Source organism: Lingula anatina, chromosome 6 (genome assembly GCF_051362555.1).
Source record: "Lingula anatina isolate TDL-2025a chromosome 6, LinAna3.0, whole genome shotgun sequence".
Classification (NCBI taxonomy): domain Eukaryota; kingdom Metazoa; phylum Brachiopoda; class Lingulata; order Lingulida; family Lingulidae; genus Lingula; species Lingula anatina.
This window is the reverse complement of record NC_141772.1, coordinates 3,308,160-3,320,221: the sequence shown is the minus strand read 5'-3', so window position 1 is coordinate 3,320,221 and position 12,062 is coordinate 3,308,160. Positions and strand designations below refer to the sequence as shown.

Below are 12,062 nucleotides of genomic sequence, written 5' to 3'. Positions count from 1 at the left end.
ACACTACACATTACAACCGAGGACATGCATGCATCTACATGTAATAATGATTACTTATTGACATACATGAACAAGAAAAAACAAGTCAATGTTTAAAGTTTAGAGAAGCGCAACCATACCTTACCGACTTCAAACTTTTTTCCGCAATACGAACGTGCACAGGGGCCAGTGGCATAAATTATCTTTAGCTCAAAAAATGTCTTTTACTTATATGTTTGTGTATAAAGATTGTATTACACACCCATATGTACATGTGGAAGTACCAGTTGATATTCATCGCTCTTTTTCAGCACCTTGACTATCTCTTACTTCGATCTTCGATTTACTAAGCTGCACAGCCTGCCCTATTTTTGGCTAGACATGCAGCAATGAAATTTGTCACGCAAAATGCGAGGTCCTATAGAATTAGGTCTAATAATGTACATAAACATGCATATCTACAAGAAAAAAGCTCATTTGGACCAATGAGTGTTTTGAGTCCAAACTAGAATATATCAGGTCCATAACAAAGTTAAAGATATTTTCTACAGGATATTATCATAGATCTTATCCCGTATTTTGTCCATATTCACCGACGTTAGCGAATACATAAGGTATTCATACAAGTACAGTACGTACAAGCGAGAACAATGGCCTCCTTTAACTTGAAAAACAGTCTTCGTCAAACGAGAGACTGGAATAATGAGATGTCGCAAAGGACACATGCACAGAAATATATACAAGCGTATGGAAATCCACCTGTGGGGCATGAGAGAAACATTTGGCATATAACCTACCCCCAATACGGCATTTTCATTTTCATTGTACATGAGGCGAAGCCAAATTTATTTCACCGTGATACCCGCCATAGTAATATCTAACATAGCAGTACAACTTGTTATACAGGGACCACTAACTCGTTCTCGTGAGGAGATAGATACGGACCAGCATGCCTCGAGACCAGGTAAAAATACAAGTAACAAAGATGTTAATTCTCTATTTTCTCTTCATAATTAAAATATACACAGGAAGAGCTGTGTGTGTGTGTGTGTACTTGTCTATGTGTACCAACCGAGGACATCAGCACAACACCATACAACCGAGGACATCTTATTCCTTGGTTAAATCAAAATAAAAACATCAATTTAGGGTAAAATCTATTCGAGTATGAATGTTATAAATTAATTTTTTATAAAAACTAATTTTTTGCTGACAAGAATTTTACATTCTAACCGAGGACACACACGGACACACACACGGACAGACACTACACATTACAACCGAGGACATGCATGCATTTACATGTAATAATGATTACTTATTGACATACATGAACAAGAAAAAACAAGTCAATGTTTAAAGTTTAGAGAAGCGCAACCATACCTTACCGACTTCAAACTTTTTTCCGCAATACGAACGTGCACAGGGGCCAGTGGCATAAATTATCTTTAGCTCAAAAAATGTCTTTTACTTATATGTTTGTGTATAAAGATTGTATTACACACCCATATGTACATGTGGAAGTACCAGTTGATATTCATCGCTCTTTTTCAGCACCTTGACTATCTCTTACTTCGATCTTCGATTTACTAAGCTGCACAGCCTGCCCTATTTTCGGCTAGACATGCAGCAATGAAATTTGTCACGCAAAATGCGAGGTCCTATAGAATTAGGTCTAATAATGTACATAAACATGCATATCTACAAGAAAAAAGCTCATTTGGACCAATGAGTGTTTTGAGTCCAAACTAGAATATATCAGGTCCATAACAAAGTTAAAGATATTTTCTACAGGATATTATCATAGATCTTATCCCGTATTTTGTCCATATTCACCGACGTTAGCGAATACATAAGGTATTCATACAAGTACAGTACGTACAAGCGAGAACAATGGCCTCCTTTAACTTGAAAAACAGTCTTCGTCAAACGAGAGACTGGAATAATGAGATGTCGCAAAGGACACATGCACAGAAATATATACAAGCGTATGGAAATCCACCTGTGGGGCATGAGAGAAACATTTGGCATATAACCTACCCCCAATACGGCATTTTCATTTTCATTGTACATGAGGCGAAGCCAAATTTATTTCACCGTGATACCCGCCATAGTAATATCTAACATAGCAGTACAACTTGTTATACAGGGACCACTAACTCGTTCTCGTGAGGAGATAGATACGGACCAGCATGCCTCGAGACCAGGTAAAAATACAAGTAACAAAGATGTTAATTCTCTATTTTCTCTTCATAATTAAAATATACACAGGAAGAGCTGTGTGTGTGTGTGTGTACTTGTCTATGTGTACCAACCGAGGACATCAGCACAACACCATACAACCGAGGACATCTTATTCCTTGGTTAAATCAAAATAAAAACATCAATTTAGGGTAAAATCTATTCGAGTATGAATGTTATAAATTAATTTTTTATAAAAACTAATTTTTTGCTGACAAGAATTTTACATTCTAACCGAGGACACACACGGACACACACACGGACAGACACTACACATTACAACCGAGGACATGCATGCATCTACATGTAATAATGATTGTACTTTTAATGCAAAGCAAATTTTATATAGCGTTACTTTGCAGAAATTCACATTTTTATGAAATTCTTTCATATTTAAGGTAAATTCCAAAATAACACCAGAGGTGATGATTAAATGAACAGTTATACAATATTTAATGCTGGGCTTTGCCACTTTTTTAGAATTGAAGATTATGAGATAAAACATCAATTAATTTAGGAAAAGAAAGGATACTGATGAAATAAAATAAAAGACCAAAGAAATTCGTTTTCAAACATTTTATTTTCATAATGCTTATTTTCTATTTAGCACTCTTTTATTATCATGAATTTTATATTTTGATAACACAAAGTGTCGTCCATTGGATACAGACTTGCACAGTACACAATTTTACAATTGAGGACATCATGCCAGCAGCACCCAAAATTGTGCTTTCTTCCAATTTGATGCAATATTATATAATGCTTAACAGCATAATGATCATCAATTTTTTATAATAAAATATTAGTATCATGAATATTCAGAAAATGTGACTAGCAAAGGTTTTCAGGTTCATGGAACTCCAAAGTCATACTTTGAAAATGCTAAATGTATACAAGAGAGCACTGTACTGAAATGGGTTTCTTTCCATTTTTAACTTTTTTACATAAAATAATACAGTTTACTGCCATTTCACATGATCAACTAAGAAAATTGTTGAGATGGCAAAAATATCAATATAACAAGTTTAAATGTCCAATTTCCTCCATTCCGAACATTGTGAATGATTGAATCTGACAAACTACAATGATACGAGTTCATTTCCATTTTGGCACTTTTTTTACACAATACAAGATAACAGGTTTACCACCATTTTTATATAATCAACTAGCAATATTGTCAAGACGCAGAAATTGTCAAACAACCCATTTTACATATCTAGTAAATTCAATAACGAAACTGTCAACATGCCTGACAATCAAATCTGAGGAAAACCACTTATATACAAATATAAGCTGAAGTCCCTCAAAACTCAACCAATCAATCTTATTTTTAAATTTGATTTGTATATAGATAACATTGATCACTCTTGTGAGTTTAATGACAACAGGCCTATCGGTTCTCCCTGAAATGTGCTTACAGTGAACTACTTATATGCTAAAAAAAAAAAAACAGCATAAAATTTGAAAGAAAAGGGCCTGGTCATGCTGATTTTCAATCTTGACCATTCTTTTACTCATAATAATCAGTTCTGTGAGTTTCATGAAAACAGGCTTTAAGTTATTGGTTCTTCCTGAAATGTGCTTACAGTGTTACTTATATGCTTAAAAAAAAACAGCATAACATTTGAAAGAAAAGGGCCTGGTCATGCCGATTTTCAATCTTGACCATTCTTTTACTAATAATCATCAGTTCTGTGAGTTTCATGAAAACAGGCTTATTGGTTCTCCTTGAAATGTGCTTACAGTGTTACATATATGCTGAAAAAAAAACAGCATAACATTTGAAAGAAAAGGGCCTGGTCATGCTGATTTTCAATCTTGATCATTCTTTTTAATTTACTAATAATCATTAGTTCTCTGAGTTTCATGAAAACAGGCCTATTGGTTCTCCTTGAAGTGTGTTTACAGTGTTGCATGTACACTGAAAAAAGGAGAAAAAAAATGCAAAACTTTTGAAAATAATCACCCCATTTCCTCCATTTTGAGACACTGTATTACACAGTACATGATAACATGTTTACCGTCATATTTATATAATCAACTAGCAATGTTGTAAAGATGCAGAAAATTTCAGACAAACACTAACATATTTACATATCTAGTTAGTTCAATAACGAAACTGTCAACATGCCTGACAATCAAATCTGAGGAAAACCACTTATATACAAATAAAAGCTGAAGTCCCTCAAAACTCAACCAATCAATCTTATTTTTAAACTTGATTTGTATATAGATAACATTGATTACTCCTGTGAGTTTCATGAAAACAGGCTTATTGGTTCTCCCTGAAATGTGCTTACAGTGTTACTTATATGCTGAAAAAAAAAAAAAAACAGCATAACATTTGAAAGAAAAGGGCCTGGTCATGCTGATTTTCAATCTTGACCATTCTTTTACTTATAATCATCAGTTCTGTGAGTTTTATGAAAAGCCTAGGAGAGCTTAATTTGATAAAAAAGACCTTTAGTTTAAAAATATGAACTTACTGAATATATAGACATCTGAGATATAACATTAGTTTCAGTTTAGTCTGCCCTTTACAGCACAACCGAGGACGCGGAATTTGGTCCGCCCTTTACAGCACAACCGAGGACGCGTGTGTATAGCTCGATTTCAGACAAAAAGTTGGACAGTATTTCTGATACACTCGTGGCGGGAATTTGGCCCGCGCTATACAGCATAACCGAGGACTGGCTCAGAATAGCGTCAAATTTCACCACCTAACTTGAAATGGGCCCCTTTATGCATTCCACTGCTTATGTCAACCGAGGACGTCCTCGGTTGGAGGTGTGTCCTCGGTTAGTGGGTTTCGGGCGGGTGTGTGTCCTCGGTTAGAATGCGTGAACAAGAGCACACAGTGTGTGTGTGTGTGTGTATGTGTGTGTGTGTGACAGAGTGACAGAGACAAAGAGAGAAGTTATTAGAGAGAGTTGAAGTGTGTGCGACACGTAAAGTGTGTGTGCGTGTGTGTGTGTGAAAGTGTGATGGCGTCCGCGAAGCACTGCTGTGGATATATCTGTAAAGGAAATGGGGTGGGGGGGGAGAAGGGTACCGTTCGTTATCAGCTTAGATCTACAATTTATTTCTCCAGTATAATTTTTAAAAATATGGTTGCCCTATTAAACTTTCTTTTCGGCCAGTGATTTGAATAAAACATATCCCTACGACTATCTACCACTTATGGTACAGGTAGTCGCATTCCGCCTGCATCATAATGAGAGAATGCATGTACTGCTAAAATCTAAGCATTGGCTTGAGCCGTTAACAAAAGCAATTTTTGAACACTTGCATCTATGTCGTCAAAATTAAGGCAGGCTTTGAAATAAAAATCTGAATAGATAAAGACGGCAATTACAGAGACGGCTGGTTAGGAAAGTATCTGTAACGTAAGCATACTTTTCTAGTCAAGGTAATGACTATGCAAACAGAATTAGTCATCTTTTCATCTTCCTTTCTACCCCCCCCCCCCATTTTTCTTTTGCCAAATGGAAAATTTTACTAACTACCAAAATGTGCAATTGACGATTCCCAGGGAAAATATTTGATTACTGTAATTATTTTAATGATTGAATTTTAAGAGAAATAAAAAGCACCTGTGATAAAATTATCCTGTTGAAGTAATCTCATCTCATTTTCCCTTTGGGATCCCGCATCAAAAGTGTTTTCAAAAACAAATTTCAAAAAGACAAGGGGTGATTGGGATGATGAGTCAGAGATGTACTCATAATAACTGCACTGAAACTGGAAAAATACGAACGAGTGAACAAGTGAAACATGACAGAGGGCCAAAAAAAATGGTTGATTTATTAATAGTTGCAGTGCACCCAAGAAAGACGTATACAAAAAAAAAAAAAAAAAAAAAAAAAAAAGGGGTAGACTACCGGTAGAATGAAACACCAAAGAAAAAATAAAGGGGATAGACAGAGTGCGAAACAACTTATTATTAGACAGGTACTGATTCAGGCCGTCTTCTGAGTCTTCCGGAAGACAGTCAGCTTTTCAAGTTTACATCGTCGGGTATCTGTTCTTTCTGTCGGAAGACGGTCAAAAATGGAGGATGGATCAACAAATGTAATATGAAAGACTGTCAGAAAAATTTTCTGGATCCGCCCCGGTCCTACGTTTAGATTTATGCATAGCAAATCTATCTCGATCGTCTTTATGTTTGTAATATAAAAACAGATTTACTATCTGATATTTTTTCTTTATAAACACATTATTTCACCTTTGCTTACAGAAAAAGGACCTCCAATGCCAACAGTTCTTTGTTGGCTACTTACTGATCCTCCAGATCTCGACAAGCGCGTTATTCACGTCAGAGACACGTGGGCGAGAAGATGTGACGTCACATTATTTATGAGCTCCATGGAAAATAAGACGTTCCCAACAATTGGTTTACGTGTACCACCCGGGAGAGGATACATTGCAAAAAAGGCCAAAGCTGCATGGAAATACATTTACGAGCATCATCTGAACGACGCAGATTTCTTTATCAAAGCTGACCCTGATACATACGTAATTGTAGAAAATTTGAAACATTGTCTATCATCTAGGGACCCAAAGAGGGCAGAGTTTTATGGACACCAGTTTTACCCCAGTGATTGGGAATTCAACGCTGATACTAGAATTAAGAAGTCCGTGTATATGAGTGGAGGTCCAGGGTTTGTGTCTAGCAGGGAAGCTGTCAGATTGCTTGTTACGAAAGCCATTAACAGCGACCCGAAATGCCTGCAGGACGGAGAGGGTATGTATTCCATACATAATAATAATCTTTATTGGAAAATCACAACCCGAAGGTTGAAGTTATACAATTATGTAAATTATTTATTTAAATGAAATGAATATTCAAGTCAAGGAAGCCTGGTCATTTTTGCACTGGTGCACTCTGTAGACGGTCTCACCTCCCTGGGGAGTGTACAGGGTGGTCCATTGAAACGACTATTTTTACTTTCAATCTCAATTCAATATAAGTCGTTGTACAAAGAACAGCCTGTATATCGTTTCATCTATTTAACCTATTATTATTCAAGTTGCATATCTCTCACAGATCTCCTTTCGTTTCAGATGACACATACAAGTATGTTAAAATGACGTGTTAAAATGTTCAATAGTCAATATACATATATATTTCTAATGAAATCCGCATGACGGTATTTGCCCAGCATATTTTAACAACATTTATAACCTTATAGTACACGTGAAAACTCAAGCAATCTTTATAGGCAACTGTATTCATAATCACACAAATTGGAAATACATGAGATAGATTGTGGTAGAGAAGATTTCACATTGCACCGTCCTATTTGGTTCAAACGTATATTCTGTCTCAATAAACATAATGTCCTTATACAATGTAACATATCCAGGGTACCTTCTATATATATATATCCACTGATCACGCAATAAGCTTAAAATCAACAAAAATATTCTGACTTAATTTAGTATTTTAATCTGCCATTTGTTTTCTGGACATCAGCCGAGGACATGAAAACGGCGAAATGCTTGTTAAGTGTTGGTGCCGAACCGATGGACACTCGGGACCAGTTGGGCAGAGAGCGGTATATGATTTTTCCTCCTTATGTCCACCTGAAGGGCCACTACGCTGACTGGTATAAGAAGGGGGGCGCTCATGGGGCAGTGGAGGTGGGTAGGATAAAGTCCACACCAGCCGATCTTAAATTTTATAATTATATATTTTATTTAGATGGGGCCCTGAAGATACGATGGCAGACTAAGGGGAAGGTGCTTACTGTGTGCCATTGCCTCCTCCACCACCTCCACCCCTTCGGAGCTCACCCCTCCAGCCCCTGTATTGTTAAAAACAGCATAACAAACAAAACTAGACAAATTCGCCATTTATTTTATTTTATTTTTTATTAATTATTATCATTTTTATTTATTTATTTATTTATTTATTTATTTATTTATTTATTTATTATTATTATTTTTTTTTTATATTTTTTTTTTTTGTAAAATTGCCCCGTTCACTACACTGTTGTTCAATTTGGTTAAACAGATTTTACTACAAATGTCAACTTTTCTTTATTGAACAATTGTATCATTGCAGATGCAAAACGTTCAACCTAGGCATCCCGACGAAAACATACTACTAGTACCTACTGTTACTTTATGTCAACTTTGGCCTAGATATTTTACCACTCTTGCGTGTGTGTTGGGGGTGGTGGGCTCATGACCTAGTTAGATTCCACTTTACCAAAATAACACGATTCAGAGCTGGGCCTCTGAGGACGTGTATTTTTACAGCGCCCCTTGCAGAAATGACAGCGACTCTTAGAGTGTGTTAGGCTTCTCGCCTTTATTATAGGGAAAGAATGTCTTTGATAAGAGAGTAGGTGTCTCGCCTACTTCGTATGAGATTTATAGATACCGATCTACACAGGGGGCCCTGAAAAGGGCATTTCGTGATTGGCACAATAGAGGCATCTCGCCTGTCGGGGGAAGGGGGAGGGTGGACTGGTTGCAGAAAGCGCTTTTCGGTCAACAAGTGACCTTCATCAGCTGCAGAGTCCGATAATAAAAAAAAAAAGAAAATTTAGGGACGTAGGGGTTGGTAAGCAAAGGTGTCTCGCCTTTGTTTAGTAAGTTTTCATCAATGGTGTTTCGCCATTGTGAATGATACGAGGCATCTCGGCTTTTAAGTATCATGCTTCGTTTAGCGAGTTTTCATCAATGGTGTCTCGCCATTGTGAATGATACGAGCCATCTCGGCTTTATAGTATCATGCTTGATCACAAGTGTCTCGCTTGTGTCAAAGTGGACGGTATGAATTGAGCGTGTGAATGGCTCAAGAGTCGGAGGTCGACTGAGGATTTGTTGAAATTGTGTCAAAACGAGAACGAGGCCGGGATCTGATTGGTTGTTTAGATTATGAGTTTTGATTGGCTGTTCTCGTGGTGTATCTTAATCCTTTCTGTTTAGATGTAGTTTATTGGTTTCATTTTTGGCAAGGTTTTTTAACCTCGGATCAAATTTATTAGTATTCTTATGCTGTGCATATACGTGTTAACACTGACTTTTCATTTGCTGAGATGGTCTGTATAGGTTTCGGGCACCTTTTTTAATTTTGGATTCCTTTTCCTTGTTGCTTATAAATAAAGTGAGAAGGCATCTCGCCTTTTATTTGCGATGTTTGTGTCTTATAAGTCGATTGTGCCCTGTAAGTGTTAAAATTTGGTCTAAGTGAGATTAGGGCATTTTGCTTTATCTCCAGAATGACTTTTCTTTGCTTTATTGATTATAAATAAATGTGGGGAAGGCATCTCGCCTTTTATTTGTGGTATGATTTATTGCGCTCTATTTGAACATTCAGGTTTAGCTTTTCCTGGTAGAAATGGGGTGCCCTGAAAAGGGCCGTTTTTTTTTTTAGGACGTCGAAGCAATGGCTTCTATTTTACAGTGTGGTTTTCTTGACTGAGGTTAGTCTTCGTTTCACTTTGCTGGCTAGCACGCGGCTCTTCTTCTTGTCCTTCATGGCGAGAATGAGGAGTCTCATTTGCTCCATGATCTGGTTGTTTGCGGTCGTTGAAGTAGAGGGTTGGTGTCCTGGCGTGTACACGCCGTGGATGTTGAAGTGCTCTTCCGCCCTGGATTCCCTCTCTTCTGCCTTTGCCAAGCTTTCCTTAGCTTTGTCTACGAAAGATTGCGTGTGGGCCTCGATCGCGGATTTAAGCTCCGTTGCGGCCTTGTCTTGTATGTTGATCATTGTTGCCAGAAGGATGTCGTCATCAGGGCATCCCCTGAAGTCTACACGGCATCTGACATGGTGGGCGTTGTTGCCGAGTTGTTTGAGCATGTGGTCTGCCCAGTCAGAGCAGCCTTTCAGGTAAGCTTTTGCTCTGACGACTTCGTCGTGGTAGGGGTTGCCGTTGACTCCTGGGGGGCCGGCTGTAATTGGCGCCGTAATTTGTCAAGTCATGGCCATTTGTGGGATTCGTGGTCTGTGTGAAATAGGGGCATAAAAAAGCCATCTCTAGACTCTGATACATTTAGACATTACAGACCTGTGTTTTACCTCTCGTTTCTATCAAAAACCGTTGAAAGGGTCATTGCTGCAAGATTACTATCACATTTAGGCCAGACACAGTACTGAATCACCACTGCTAAGAATAAAAAAGTGATCTCCCGTGTGGAGTCAATGAACACTCAATGATTCTTTTAGTCTTATTTGTCCTGTCTGCAGCTTTTGATACAATCGATCATGAACTACAAGATTATGTTGATATCAGGGACTCTGCACTTAGTCTTTTACGCTCTTATCATACAGGTCGCTCACAACAGGTTTTAATTAATGGAATATTGTCAAATGTGTCAGAGTTAGCTTTTGGTGCATCTCAAGGTAATGTTCTTGGACCTCTAGCTTTCTATACATGACCCACTGGGGCCATATTGAGACATCACAGTTTTGGCTATAACATCTATGCTGATGATACGCAAATTTTAACATGCTGTAATGTAAAAAATCCTAATGAATCAATGGAAAAGCTGTCTAAGTGTATTGATGATCTACGAGGGTGGTTGATAGAACGCTTTCTATGAATAATCAAATTGCTAGCATATGCAAGTGAGCAGTATTTAATATTAGGAACATATGCACAATTCGTAATCACCTCTCTGACTCTGCTGCAGCTACATGTACAGTTACAAATTGTTTAGTAACGTCTAGATTGGGTTTCTGTAATTCTATTTTATATGGGTGTCAAAAAAACATTAAAATACTGCAGCGTATTCAGAACATCTCAGCTAAATTATCAACCCGTACATCCATGAGTAACCATATCACCCCAGTTTTAGCAGAGTTACATTGGCTACCTGACTGCAAGCCAGGATTGTTTTAAATTTCTAGTCTTGTTCATGACGCTTTTTACAAAGTCGCACCGATCTACCTAAGTGAATTAGTCACTCACTATGTTCCAGCAAGAAACGTGCGGTCTGTAGACAAATTGTTACTTATATAAGCTGGTAAAAATGCGCCTAAAAACTTATGGTGACATTTCTTTTAAATCAGCAGGTCCAAAGGAATGGAATTTATAACCACTGAAAATCCGATCAATTGAATCTACCAAGTATTTTAAAAAAGAATTAACGACATACCTATTCAGGAATTTTTTTTGACTAATCAACTTTTAAATTGTTTTTACAAATGTTATAGTAATTGCATTTTTCCACTGTAAGAAATAAGGCTTATACTTATAATTTTTCTATATGTAAATAAGGCTTTTTTTTACCTAGAATTGATTATTTCTTCTTCACAAACATATTTTAGCTATGTACTGTAAGTACTTTTATGTGAACACTCTTAATTTTTTGTCGTTAAACTCTGTAATTTATTTATTTATCTATTCCTAATAAATGATTATTTAGTAATTGTTTATGTATATGTAAAGTCTTCTGAACATGTAATAATGGAGTTTAGACTCAAAATAAATTTATTATAATTAGTAGTAGTAGTAGTAGTAGTAGTAGTTGTAGTATAATTATTATTATTATTATGGGTGTGACAGATTTAGCTGTGGCCATAGTAATACAGGGGTTTTGAATTATAATTTCTGAGACCTTTAAATTGTCATGTATTTCAAATATATGAACGCGGGTACCTGTATTGTAATCTTATAAAATAAGACTTGGGCCTCAGCAATTAATGAAATTATTTGAAAAAATATCATAGTTAAATTGCCAAAATGGCAGCCAATCCAAGTGTTAGTGCACCAAATCACATGACCTTGCCCGCACGAAAATGCAGTAGTATCGAAGTAGCAAAGAAGCATTTTAAACGCAGTAGAGGTGTGGAGCATATTTGCAGTAGAAATGCAGTATAGCCTACT

At 36.8% G+C, this 12,062-nt stretch overlaps 1 protein-coding gene across 1 annotated transcript; it reads left to right on the top strand.

Annotated features, from left to right (window-relative positions):
- Positions 1-1,830: 1,830 nt before the first annotated feature.
- On the top strand, positions 1,831-11,604 carry LOC147761002 (glycoprotein-N-acetylgalactosamine 3-beta-galactosyltransferase 1-like). Its single transcript, XM_087015667.1, has 3 exons — positions 1,831-2,186; positions 6,458-6,964; positions 7,697-11,604. The coding sequence occupies exons 1-3, from the start codon at positions 2,051-2,053 to the stop codon at positions 8,098-8,100; spliced, it is 1,047 nt and encodes a 348-aa protein (XP_086871793.1). The 5' UTR covers positions 1,831-2,050; the 3' UTR covers positions 8,101-11,604.
- The last annotated feature ends 458 nt before the right edge of the window (positions 11,605-12,062 follow it).